The 14444-nt window shown below is 34.7% G+C and overlaps 2 protein-coding genes across 3 annotated transcripts in view; both read right to left on the bottom strand.

Annotated features, from left to right (window-relative positions):
- Window positions 1-13833, bottom strand: part of LOC110380063 (fructose-bisphosphate aldolase) — a 143872-nt gene extending 130039 nt beyond the window's left edge. Inside the window, exon 1 of the mRNA XM_064040292.1 lies at window positions 13824-13833. The gene's annotated coding sequence lies outside the window, so the exon portion shown is untranslated. The remainder of the gene's footprint in view (window positions 1-13823) is intronic.
- The window catches only part of LOC110380064 (ras-like protein family member 10B), a 62151-nt gene that overhangs the window by 11906 nt on the left and 35801 nt on the right, over window positions 1-14444 (bottom strand). The window contains exons 1-2 of one of the 2 annotated variants that reach the window (XM_021339927.3): window positions 9034-9282; window positions 697-845 (exon numbers count right to left, since the gene is read on the bottom strand). In XM_021339927.3, the coding sequence (XP_021195602.1) occupies window positions 697-845; window positions 9034-9121 (237 nt within the window). In that variant the 5' untranslated portion in view covers window positions 9122-9282. Of the gene's footprint in view, window positions 1-696; window positions 846-9033; window positions 9283-14444 lie in introns of those variants that run through there. The other variant, XM_064040293.1, reaches the window with a different exon arrangement.

Here is a 14444-nt window from a genome sequence, read left to right as displayed (position 1 = left end):
TCTGCCAAATAGATCAAAGATTGGTCTTGATTGATTGGCGACTTAATTTTGAAAATAATGGACGAGTTCCATAGAAGGTATGTAAGCTAGTAACGTTCCTCATCCCCCGAACACCCGCATTTTGGCGCGCTACTTTCTTAAGAGATTTTGCTTAATGACACCTCTGCTAGTCATTTTGATCCATGTACCAACTACATTGCATTGTATTCTTTACTTTGTGTAAGTTCTCAGCAGCTGCAGTAAAACTCGCGTCTACAGCATACATGAGTAGTGTATCATTATCTAGACTTAGAACAGAAACTAGGGATGTTGCTACTAAAGTTTCTGTATTACAAAGAGGTATAGTAACATGTTCAGCTCAGTCAAAGGAATTATTATAATTACCATGTCCAATTAGTTGACTAAAAGCTGTAACTTTATCTGGGTTTGTATGTATTGTTATAATGATGTGTTATTTTGTATAGTAGTATAGTAGATATAAAATAATGATATAGTATCATCAGTTTCCATTGTTACTTCATGGTGGGTCATTCTAATTGTTATTGATTTTTAGTTTCGGCTTCAAATTAATTTTGAGGCGTCATTTAAACTTTTAGAGAATCTTTTGCTTTGATAAAATTATGTTGCCATAAAAATTGTTTGACAATTTCTGTCTAGAAGTTTGTCATGTAGTGTAAAACAGCACAATATATGTACCTGTATAATGCTAGTTTTTCCAACAGCGGGTGCTCCGAGCAACACCACTTTGACGAGGTCAAGGCTGTCAGGACTTGGCTCCAGGCTGGGAGCCCCTCCCACTGTCAGGGTACCCCCACCGCCTCGCTCCAGGTAATCCAGGTCCAATTCTAGAACAAATTGAAATATCGGTTATAGCATACATCTTTGGTGTACATTATGAAGAGCATAGGCGGAACGTGATTTAGGAGGTGCGTTTAATTATGGGTGCTGGTAGTTATTTCGACGGCATTTACTTATCAAGGATTTTTGAGGTCCATGACCCTAAACTGATGACCAGTTTAAGGTATTGGGTCGAAGAAGTCAGATAGGCATTTGCTCCACGCGAAACTGGCATTAAACTGCATCGGATGTCGATACAAATATAAAATTAAAATCCAATATTTAGGTTATTCATTTATTCGCTTTTCATTGTAGAAAAATATAGTGAAAATCTTTTCAGTACCTACTTCGAGTTGTTCAAAGTGACAAACAAGTTGGATAAGTGCTTTTTATTATATTAATCATGGAGTCATATTTGGAAATGTATTTTTCATAGGAAACAATAAAAATAAGCACTTCACTGAACAAGAAGCACTATATTAATAAATATACTCTCTCAAGTTGTTAAAATTGAAGTGTCGAAATTGCGTTGCTGTTTGCTGCAATATTGCGGCTTGCAGCGCACTTCAAGTAAATGAATCCACTAGCATCCTTATATAACCTAGACTTTTCCTGTTGGTCTGGAGGTATTGTTATTTTACACAATATTGCCTTTACGGCAATTTTTGGAAAAACATAAGTAATTACGAATGTTCCTCCTTTAAAAAGAAGTTAAAAAAGTGAGAAAGGATAATTCAGAATTATTTTGTTGATATCCACATCATATTCAAGCAGCATACTTTCGCTAATTTGACTTATTTGATCCTCTCAGATCATCCAAATGATCTGATTCGCAGATCTGAGGATACTTTTTTGTGTTTAATCACCTCAGTGGGTAGCGGTGGTACAATGTATTTGTATAATAAAACGTGTAAAAATATCTTCCTATTCGCTTCACACAAAAAAAGCAAAACCAACTAAACCCATAAATAACGCAAATACCACCGATATAGATGGACCTTTGAATAAACAACATAACAAAGAGCCTATCCAACGTGATATATCACCCTCGATAATGACCATAGCTATCCATGGACGCTTTATTGCAGATATAAAAAAGCGAACAATGGACGATTATAAGCATAGCCGAGAGAACATGGATTAATATGAAGAGTTGATTGAACTTTTAGCCGAAGTGTGGAATATTGAAGTACTTAGGTACATAAAAAGTGATAAATGATATTTATTTTCGAAATGGGTTGTAAGTCACTTTTACATGTGAAATTAAAAGCGAGAATATGTAGTCGATGTTTCCTATCTGACCATCTTGACAAGAAACACCGAAACCAACTCAAGGATAGGTTAACTTTTAAAATCCAAACATACATAACTGGACTGGCATGCAGCAATGTAGGGTCGTGTCTGAAATGACCTTTTGAAGAAAATGTCACACAATATGTCATAGAGTAGTAGTAATATTTGATTTAAAACAAAGCACTTAAAAATGTGAATTGCAACCATATTGAGACAATAACGCGACGACACTCGGCATGTCAAGATCAGTCACTCATCCACGAATCTGCCGCTAACCTTTTGATAGATCAACCCGTGCTGATGTTACTATGCTACGAACTTCCCTAGATAATAAGAGACTAACTCAAACATACACTTTAAGAAGTCTAAAACGGACTCGAACTTATAAAATTATATAATCTTCAGAACATTTTTAAAAACCTTGCAATTCTATTACAAGACAAATTGTTCTAAAGTTTTTTCTTCCTTCCTTTTATTTTCTTCATTTGCTAATTCTCTTGAACCCACGTTGTTGTTAAGAAAATTAATTTAGATAATGGTTTTCGTGTTACAATCTGTTTAGGGAAATATAAAATACTTAATAATAGTTTCCTAGTCTGTTCTTGACTTCTTAGTTCGTGGATTTTCTTAGTTTTGTGAAAGAAAAAGTACTATGAAACTGTGAAACACCAACTGCGATTTAGCTAGGAAATTGAGTTGAGAAAATGTTTCTTTACCTTTCGGAAACTAATATACATAGTTAAGTTGTTGTTTCAGTTCCGGATTCACTTTGAATCCTGTTCAAGAATTTATTTTCTTTGGGATTTCGTTTAGTTTGTATATGAGGATCATGTTGTGAGGAAGGTTTTGGTTATAAACGTGGATGGGAGAGATAGATGTAGGAAAAGAGATGATGAATTGTATGAAAGTCGATAAGGTTCTGAAATAAATATAATATTAGGTACTTGTAAGATGACGACAGGTAGCAGAGTAAGGAAGATGAAAACATGCTGCGCCAACCCCTAGATGGATGTATTTGAGTATCACGGGAAGTACTTAGTGTCCTCAGATTGTAAGTGAAATAGTAGAAAACAGCTATTCAGTGTTTTATTACAGTTAGGTAAAGCGTGATTGGAAGTAAGAAATTCCTCTGCAGCTACTAGAAATTTTATCCAGTTCCATCCGTTTGATTACAACAGTCTTTCATGTAGATACATAAAGCATTACTGGCAAAACAGTACAGCTCAGGAATTCTCTGGTATTCCTTTGGAGAGTAAACGCTTCATTACAAACACAACAAACGTCCACATAGCTATCTCTCTGAACCTAATATTACTGTACCTATAGACATATAGGAATAACACATAGTATCCTTTTTATCCAGTTAAGGAAAAAGGTCTCTCTAGTTATTATAACAAATTCATTTTAGTTTCAGTGTAAATACCTTACTTATAATATTTTGTATTTAACTTTAAACAGGTCCTTACATATTTTTGATGTCAGCCTCATCTGTCTAGCCTTTGTTGTAAATAATAAAAATTATACCAAATTCACGATATTATTTTTTTCTTTTTCAACCCCTTTTTCCCAGATCCCTAAGCATCTATAAAATTCATCCTATCCCCAAAAAGTCAACATTGGACCTACCCTTATTTACTTTTCACAAAAAATCCTGTCTAAACAGCGATATAATCCCCTGATACATTGTCGTGTCGGCCGAAGGTAAAACTGTCAGGTTAAGATTTAAAGGCAAAACATCTGAGATTTATTCCCCAACCTTTCATCTAATATTTTCGCATTTTTACTTGTTACTTGAATGTATTTGCCAAGCCTTTTTCTAACTTTGTTGGGGTTAGCTTCTAGTTTAACCGGACCAGTGTTTTAGATAAAGTGTCTGCCTTTCTGACCTCAACAACCCGGTTGCTTGGGCAACCCCTTTAAGAAGACTGGTATCTTGACTAACCCTAACGACTGCCAATGGTGTGAAAATGGCAACCAGGATCCACAAATATAGTGTGCTTTCCGTAACACGGAGGAAATCGTCATGACGTGGTAAGGCATACACGGACCTTGCTTCACCTTATGCATCGACCCGTGAAACAGCTACATAGCGAAGCCACGAGTTTCTTACTTGTACCATAAGGTTTAAAATATCTGCTCATATTTTCACGTGAAAGGAACCATTGAGTTATGTATACCGTATGCTATAAATTCGCGCTGAAATTAAATTTATTGCGCATATTTCGGAAATTGAACGAAGAATGTGTTTGCGAATCGTTAATGGCTGATGTAGATGTTTCCACTATTTATTGCGCGAGGAGTGAAGCTTTATGTGTGTAATAAACAGTTATGATGTTAATAACGTTCTTTGTTTTTGTACAATCTTGTGTTATGAAATTCTTTATCTCATGAACATGGTCACGCCAACTTGTGCCTGTGTGAACATTATCTTCGTACGACTTGATGCCACGACTACTCCCCAGCGCTTCAAAGCTTACACCTTTACACACACAAGTGTGACTCATCCGCTTTCGTGAGATAAAATCTACACATAACTTCTCAGACTCCAGATTAACAACCTGGGATTTACAATGTTAGATTCCTATTAATTTGATTCCTCTTTTATTTTTATTTACAATATTCCCAACAGTTCAACAAACCTTTCCAATTTCATTTAATAAACACCTTTATTACTTAACACTTAAAACTTAGATTCCTCTACCAAAATCTGTTAATTGGCTCCTGTTAGCCGTGAATTTTAATCCTCTGACTCCACTAACGACCAATTAGATCCTAGTTTTATTGTTTGTGCTTCAAAAGAGAGGGTTAGAGTTAGTCATGAATATTTTATATAAGTCGTTACTGTCACTATAGTGTTTCAATTCTTGATGTTAGAAGCAACAGGTCGACTGTGAGGATCCGACCAAGATTTACTCTTCAGTATAATGTTTTGGATCCTCTTTCTAATGATGTGGTCCTGGTTTTCCTAACACTTGACCTTATAAAGAGACAACCTCGAATAAGGTCGGATCTAGAGACTTTTACAAATTCTTCAGAGCCATAGCTGCAAAGCCTTATGCAGGGGTATAACATACTAGCTGTTACCCTTGTCCCAAGGGAACTATGTACTTCCCGTATTTGGATATAAACTGGAGTATATGTTATTGTAATGTATAGGAAGATTTTGCATGGAAGCGTGACAAATATGTATCCTCTGTTTATCGAATTCTTACTATTATGATATTATAACTGTTAATCTGAGCGTTATTTAAAGTAGACCTCTTAATTTTTACGTCAATCTCTCGGCATAATTTGGACCTAAAACAAACCATATCACGTATTTTTTCAACACATTCGCCCCAAAAAACTTACATTACAATGATAATAATCTTCAATGGCGGTCTAGCACGCCATTATTATAAGACATGTGTATTTTTTTTAACCCTTTCGTTTTATGAGTACGCCCTCTCATTTTTCCAATATCAAATTACCATATTGGTGTTTTTTTCTTCGCAGAGTCTTCGTTCAGGAGAGAGCAGATGAAAATGAAATGTTAAAATAATAGGAAGATGGTTTGTTTAAGCACCTACTACTTAAGGATAAGACAAGGTTCGATTCCAAATAATATATTTTCCTATGAGAGTCAGTGTATCTTGGGTTTTAATGATTGACTAATGATGAGGAAACATAGACTTAAGAATTATGAAATCATTCCAGATCTCTCCTTTCCTTCTCTATATGAGGAGATGTCTGTGCATTGCAGTGGAGCAATAAAAAGGCAAACGATAATGATAGTAGAATAGAAATCAAAACACAAAATAGAAGGGGAATAAAAAACAGATGCTATTGCTGCGTGAAAGATGAAAAGGTATTGCTAAAAGAGATGTACGGAAGGAAAATATACGCTGACTAACTAGGATAAAGCCGGGGGATGATGATGAATAAACAAGAAACTGATCTGAAAATATTACATGAAAAGTGAAGCACCAACAAACTTTCTAAAGAGTTTTAACTATGGCGCTTTGTTAGAAATTTTGTTACTTCCTAAGTAGGATAAAAACGATGAAGAGATGTAAATCCCTAGCGAAGTTTGCCGTGTTTTATTTTATTCTCTATAGAAGGAAACATTGTTGATGGTTTTACCATGATACTCATGTTTGCACATTATTTCATTCATTTTTTTTATTACTCTGAAGTCAATAGTAGCCAACATCTTCACAATATCTGTACGAACGAATGCGCAAGGAGCCAAATTCAAAGATATCATCATCATCCCTTTTTTTACCATCCAGCTTTTTAGCTAGCTTTTTCAAGACTATTTTGGGGTCGACTTCTAATCTAACCAAATGCAGCAGAGTATCAGTGTTTGGAAACACAATTTTTTTGGCACCAAAATTGTAAAGAGACATATACGCATTTCAGTAAATTCTAAACCGAAAATTTTCAAAGACAAAATTGACATACGGGAACAGTACTCCAAATGCAATAATAATTCGATTAACGGACATCAAACGGCAGAATGGAAAAAAGGGTCCTCCCGTCCACTAGAATCCATTATGCTCCGATATTAAATGGAAACAAAAGGGGAGAGTACTTGTTAACTGTTCCACAAAGAGATGATAGTTGGGAAAACAATGCTTTCTAGGAGGCCAATAGAATGATAATAGTATACTGCAATGCAAAGGATTTTTGATAGTAACACAAAGCTTACTTCCTCGTCTATGTCGTAGGACGACCACATTTGAACCTATAGGGCTTTCCCATTGATTTACGAAATTTATTTCGCTACCTTATAATGTTACCCCTATTAGCTTGGAGATAAATAAGTAGCAATGATAGTGACAAAATATTTTTCAGTTTGTTTCCTTAAAATCGTATACAAGGGGCACTTTTGTTGCTGTAGGACTGTAGGTACCATAAAAACCAATTCAAAGGAGATTTAAAAAAAAATTAATCCCTCTATTCACCAACACAAACATGTTATGAGGTCATGTTAATGATTACCTTTATTACGATTCTAGCCTAGTTTCCTTGTTCAGTGTATTTATCTAAGTAATAATATATTACGGGATCTATAATATGAAAGATAAATGATACGAAGAAATATTGTTTCTGGTTCTGATTCTTATTGTTTCCCATTTATTACTTAAAGGTCAAGTTATTTGATATAACTTAATAAAGAATTCGGAATTGTTGTTATTGATATCTTCCTTTTGTTTTTGTTATATCCGTCATGTGAATTTGAGCTCGTGTTAGCTAAGTTACAGATTAAAATTAAATAAGTGATAACGAAAAAGTGCGTTGATTTTTGTCATTGCGAGTTCCATTGTATTTCATGAATGGGTTGACATTTGAACATCTTTGGCAGTCGATACAAATAGTAGAAGCCAGAAAGTCTGACAACCAGTCTTACCAAAAGGTACTTATCGGATTGCAACTTTCTTTCTCTTAAACACAAATATCTACTACAAATCCATTTACACACAAATTGGTGAATTACTTTTACCTATATAAATTCCTGCCAATTAACCTTTATATCCCAAACAACAATCCCATCCCACTACAGCAATCTATACATACAAAGTTTCCGGGAAGTAACAACAGCAGTAGGAAAGTTCTGGAAGTACGTGTAACAGCGATATATCACTTTGTGAGAAATGCGGTGCAAGAGGAAGATGATGAGTTTACTGTTTAAGGTATCATCTGACCTTTAAAGAATAGAAAAGGGTTGCATTTAAGTAATTTGGCTGCGGGATAGTAAAGCTCCAAAAGCAACATAGTGGGTTTTAGTCTGTTTCTAACACCTACAATAATATACTCCTGCTGAAGTCAGCTTATCATTCCACGAATCGAAAAAAAAATATTAATTTGCCCGTATTTTTTTATAATTTAGTGACCTCAACCTGTATGGTATTAATTACACCCTCAGAATATCATACAACACAATTTTATAACCGTGAATGTTTTGATGTATATTTCTCATGCAAAACGTACTGAACGAATTTTCGTGCTTATTACATCAGAATAACAATATCCCTACTTAAGTATATACCTACATAGACACTATAAATACTTCGTACCGAGTAACAGTTCTTTTGGGATGTTGCTGAAGCTACAGGGAATCCATGTACAGGTGAAATAATCCATATCTTGTTCCAATCCATATCTTGTTCAGGATTTAAGTTACATGTAATTGAAATTAAGTTACGTTCATTATTGCTACTAAATTGATTGAGACAGCGAAGGTTAATTATCACAATATGTGTATCATTTTGAAAAAAACCATGCCTTCAGTGAAATTGGGGTAAAAAAACGCAAATGACAGCGAACAAGTTCACGTAGAAAATCCCTTAGAAGTAAATAAATCTCTTTCGTATATTTTGACAGTGACTTATGTGTGTACGTGAATTGTAAATGATCTTGAAGTTTATTGTATTGTATATTTGTTACTTTTTGTGAGATTTCAGGTTTATTCTAGCTGTTGACCACGGTTCCTTGGAAAATGCTCCGTTTACCTATCTACACAAAAAAAAGTAACCTATGTCATTTCTCAGGCTGTAACTATCTGTTTACCAGATTTACACAACTCTGTTCATTGATAAAGTACAAATTCTAACCCCCTGAGTTTAAAAGCTGTAACATAGATGTAAGCTGTAAAGAAAGATGTAACTTAGTTACACTTAATTGCGATATTATTTATAAGGTAGGATACGTTTTCTCTTAATAATATCGCCACTACCTCTAGGTTCCGGTTGTGTGTAAATATGTGTAAGATAAGTAGCAAAAATTAAAAACCTGTGTTACCTAGTTAACCCAGAAAACTAGCGAAAATATGCGAGTATTAGGTCTATGTTCCTATTTTTTTTTTGGTCTATGTATCCATGTTTTCTAAACCAGTCACTTCTTCACATATATTAAACTTACCCAAAATTTTGTTCTGCTTCGTACAATTCCCTCTAGCATCTCTATCATCATCTTTATCCTGTTTAGACGTATTGTCAAATCTATTCATTTCAGAATCACACACTGTACTCTCACATTGTCAATTATCAACATTACTTCATACTTTATTTCTCACTTTAAAATGATTTTGTAGTTTTTTGTTCATCGTAGAAGTTAACTTAGTGTCTCGTCTGTCATGTTTTATTAATTAGATAATTCACACACTATCACTATATTATTAAAGTTAATTACGTATTATTTACCTTTATTTTATTTACATTAAACTCACAAACAATATTGCTTATCATACACACGCAACGATTATTTACAAAACAAAATTTGCATCAAATCCAAACACGTAATTGTCAATTATCGTAAAATTGGCGGCAAATTCTGCGCAGAGGAGCGCGACCGTCCCCGATGACGCATCGGGAGCAACTGAAGCAGCGAAACGTGTGAACCTTGGAGCAAGCAAGTTCATTACAGGCTTTATGTCATCTCCAGACATTTTTTGATGCTGGCTGAATACTAACGTTCGCGTTGCCTTTGCCAAATTTCTTGACGTTTTCTGCGAAACATGCTTTTTGTTTATTCAGTTCTGAATTCGAAATCTAGTTCCAAATTCAAAGGTTGTTTCTGTAAATATGATGTAAGTGCCTGTGAGAATTGTTTGAATAATAAATGTTATGTAAGAGTGGCCGCATACTGTAGACTAAAAAGTTGACCGACAGTTGACACGATGGTCGGCAATTTTTTTATAGATAATCTTGATTTTTTATTACAGTTTTCAGGCGGTCTAATACCGGTTAAATAACTGGTCTTTGAAATGTGTGTAGTGCGAATTCGTCTTCATACTAATTTATGAGCCCAAACCAACTATCGGCCGACTGAGAGTCTGGAGTGTGCTCTAAGTGTTATGTAAATGATAGCTACAGCTTAAAAGCTTAGACGAAATATAAAATTAATATTAACGAACTACTTACGTGTGTTCTTATGTTCAAAGAAATGCTGAAATCCAACAATAATATCCATTTTATATGCATAGATTTTCTAAGTCTCCCCCTACTTGAATTTTACTCGTAATATTAACATTTTCAGTACTTGTAACACGAAGAAACTTTATGTTTATTCATGAAAACCTGTCGCTAAATTACTTTGGGGATCCAAAAGGTCTTGATTAAAAAAGTATTTTGGACTTTTTAAATTATTAAGTTATTTACAACTTCCTTATTTACGTTAAGATTTTAATCTTGGGATGAAATTTCAAAGACTGATCTTGGATCTTAAGATTTTGTTATTTAAATGTGAAGGGTTGTTCTCGCCTTTGAGAAACATTAAACCCTTTTGTAATGTACTTCCTTAAACCTTACTCAAAGGAGGTTGAACACAATACTCGGCGTCACTCTACGGGGCTTAAAACTGCAATGCTTGGGGCTTTGTTTGAAATGCTCTCACGCTTGGAATTAACGAATTTAGGTGAAATTCCACATGTATCAGGGCGGGAAATGAACGTTTTATTCCGGGAAATATTGAGTGGGAAATCTTTGTTCAAATGCCTAGAAGCCACAAATATTATTTATAGAAACTGTTCCTCCCTGTAACTTTGACACAAATATTATTAAATTAACTTAAATCAATTAACTTTGTATGTGTAACACATAGGAAGTGGTGAAGGATGTGCGTTTTTGGGGACTACCTTATGTAATGCTGACGTTCGAAAAGTGCTGATTCTAAGCTTATTTTAAATAAACGCATTGTGATTTAGTATCAAGTGCCTGAAAATATGATATTTCACTACTGCTTTTTGTCTAGTTGCGGGTAGTATTTCTGCCCAAAACATAATCGACTGTTAACTATTTCAAAAAAACTATCGACTCAACAAGACCCGACTTAAAACAAAGGCACAATCTAATGCTCCCCATTACTATCCTAGACTACCCACATTGTAACAAAAAGCGCTGAGCTAGACCCAGAATGATTTAAAGGCAGGAAACTAGCGGCAGAACTTTCTAGAACAATAGGCTTCCTCCGGTACATTATCTTTAGACAATGGTCGACAATTAGACGGAAAAGATTTCGACCTTAATGTGGTTTTGGTCCAACTACCTATATGGTGGGTTATGGAAGGGAAAGTATTAACTAAAAAATACTGGTTTTTCAAAGGTTTTCTTGGTTAAAAAGCACTTGACATCCTCTTTACGTAAAGCTTTTTAAAGCTATATTAGGTACATATATTTAGCCTGATTTGATTGTGTCTTTAGACTTAAATAATTTAAAGTAAGTTTATAAATAGGTATGAAAAATCAGTATTTGCAGTTATTTTTTAAATTAAATTCTTCTTGAAATTGATTCTAAGTCAATACAAAGTAAAAAAGCAAACCACGTCTAGTAATCTCTACCAAAAACAAAAGAAAAACCGAAGATCCTCATAAAATCCGCTGACTAGTAAGGACTACAAATATCGAAGGTTTCCCTGTAATAAAACATTCGGCCTTACATCGTAACTAAAAGGTTGGGGATCCTTGCGTGACACGTAAAATGTTACGGAGGAAGGAATGGTAGTGGATATGCCATAAGGCAGGTAGGCCAGTCGCCTTCTTCTAGGTCAACTATGCACGGTTGACGTGATTAAAACGATCAGTTCGGGTTCCTTGACACATCTGTCAAAGATTGGTCTTGATTGATTTAAAAATTGCAATTGATTTAAAATTGCAATGCCTTAACGGGTAACTAAGTTCTTAGTACGTACCTAGTTATAAGATCCTTTTATACCACTTAGTTCGCAATAAAGATTTTGAATTTGAAAAAATTTGAAAATTAAAAATAAAGTAAATAAATAGGGCGTAGTAGGTAACGTTCCTCGTCCCCCGACCACCCGCATTTTGGTGATGCTATTTTTTGCGATGCGATTTTAGGAGCCAGTAAGTCTGACACTAGACTAACCAAGGGGTATTGGGTTGCGCGGGTAACTGGGTTGAGGGGGTCAGATAGGGCAGTCGCTCCTTTTAAAGCGCTGGTACTTAGCTACATCCGATTAGACTGGAAGCCAACCCCAACATAATTGGGAAAAGGGCTCGGAGGGTAATGATTCTCAGGAGAATTTCCATTATGACATCTCCGCTCGTAATTTTGTTCTCCATGTACAACGTCCATTAAACCTGTCAAGAAAGAACAATTTCTTTGTTCGTGTCTGTTCTAGGAACTGCGTAGCTGTGTCAGAAATCTCTTCCAGTCACTTTATGTGCTACCTTTTTGAGGTATATTGAGTTGAAAGAATCGTATTTGGAATTGAAAAGATAATTGGAAGGTCTTAGAATTTATTTTTATTGTCATTTTATGGGTATTTCATTTGTATCTTTAGGTTTGGTGTCGTATCGTCATTACTGTACTGCAATCCCTTCTACAGGTTATGCGACTGAATACTGAAAAGCCATAAAAATTAAAAAACTGCTCAAAACATAATTTAATTTTGACACACTTACGCAAATTGCTGAGATCTTAAACCTATGTGACTTTGAGTATTTCGGGGTAAGCCCTCAGTAAAAGCTTAGTTAACTTTGCTTTTAGCTGTAGTAGGTTCATATCTACATATAGTGCAAATAGGAGGGTTCAAATTCACGACTTTCAAGCCGCCGGCGCCGGTAATCATTATTTAACTTCTAATTTACAAGCTTCTGCCGGCGGTTTCAGCCGCGTTCCCTAGGAATTATTCCTTGCACCTGGATGAAAAGCCGGTTTAAGCCGTCTTTGATGAACACTGTTCAATCAGTACAGTAGTCCTGCGATAGCACATCCACAACCAAATTCTTAACCGTAATATGGTTAAGAATTTGGTTGTATAGAACCAATACAAAATTCGTAACCATTAAAATATTTACATAGAACCAAAACGTAGCCTTAAACTTTTTTCAAACAATTTGAATTGCAGTCATTCCAACTTCAATCAGGTTTTTTTTTCCTCTACGGCCATAAGGCTAACTGGCTGAAAAACCGCTGAAATAGCAACTGAACTAAATTGGGTCAGCGCTGTATCTATGAAACATGATATTTTGGATCACAGCCAAATGCTTCAATGGTTCTTCGTTAAGGGATTTTTATGTGGTAGCCATTTTCTTTTTATTGTATGCGTCAATATTTTTTTGCGTTTTTTTTTTATACGGAAAAATATGCCTATTTTTTATAAAATAGATAAGTATATGGATTTTTTTTTTGGATTCATTGAAAATTTTCCAGGAATGGTTTAATGGAAAAATACTTGAAGAGAATTGTAGGTATTACTTTTTTATGTAATATTCAAAGAATCTTTACGAAAACTAAAGTAGGTACCTAAATAACTTAGTAGCTAGCTAAAGCTAAATTATATTAATTTAGAATCTAGCTAATTAATACTTCGCTGATTGAAAATTACTTTGGACTTGGATACAGAGAATAGAAGACGATCAATATTTCATAGAAATCTAATTTCTATATATCGACAAACTCAATTTCGCTGCACTCGAGTGTAGATGCAATAATGTTGGCAACATTTACTGTTTTCCAGCAAAACTTAACTAAGTATTTGCGTAACTTAAAAGTTGCTGAATCTCAATTTTGTTTGCTGGCAACATTCAGTTTAGTTAAGCTTGAACCTTAACTTAGTTTTGTCGCGATTGTTAATGAAAGCCACTACTTTTGCAGTTTTAGCAATTTAATAATATACCAGTATATTTTTTATTTAATTACAGTGCAATATTTCATGCAGGAAGCTCCATGTTCCCACAGCTATTTTGTATTTTTTTTATTTAATTTTATGACAATAACAGAGAGGGAGTTTTTCAATGGTAATCGTATGTCTAAAAGAATCTTTGTTATTGAAATCACTTTATGAATTGTATCCTTACTTACTCCTATAAATTAAAGTATTTATTAAAATCCTACCAAACCTCTTAACCAAAAATTATCACCAGCCAGCCACAAAAAAAGAAGAAAAAACTAAACACAGCATTGCAGCAAAACAGGTTCCACACAAAAGTCGAGTAAAAACAAAAAAGAGGTATAAATGAAAGGAGTCGCCATTCCTAACTCGCTGGATGAATCCTGGCAGAGTTTCTGCTAATCTGTTACACGAGATGAGGAGATTCAATTTGACATTGCTTTGAACGTGCTCCGGGTTTAGTGAGTGAATTCTTGTTGTCCTTTTAGGTGGTCGGTTTTTTTGAAATGCAGTTTATTTGTTGGTGTTTATTAACGTTGGGCTATTTGGTACATAAGTGTTTGCTAACTAGTTTCACTTAGTGGGTCCACTTAAGGAAACTAGTTTTCGTACGTGGACAAAGAGTACCTAAGTCCTTTCTCAGGCCGCAGACAAACTGTATATTCCGTTTGAAATTCAAATTGGTTTATTTGTATTGGCT

Source organism: Helicoverpa armigera, chromosome 22 (genome assembly GCF_030705265.1).
Source record: "Helicoverpa armigera isolate CAAS_96S chromosome 22, ASM3070526v1, whole genome shotgun sequence".
Taxonomy (NCBI): Eukaryota; Metazoa; Arthropoda; class Insecta; order Lepidoptera; family Noctuidae; genus Helicoverpa; species Helicoverpa armigera.
Note: the sequence above shows the minus strand (reverse complement) of the source record. Positions and strands in the feature narration are given on the sequence as shown.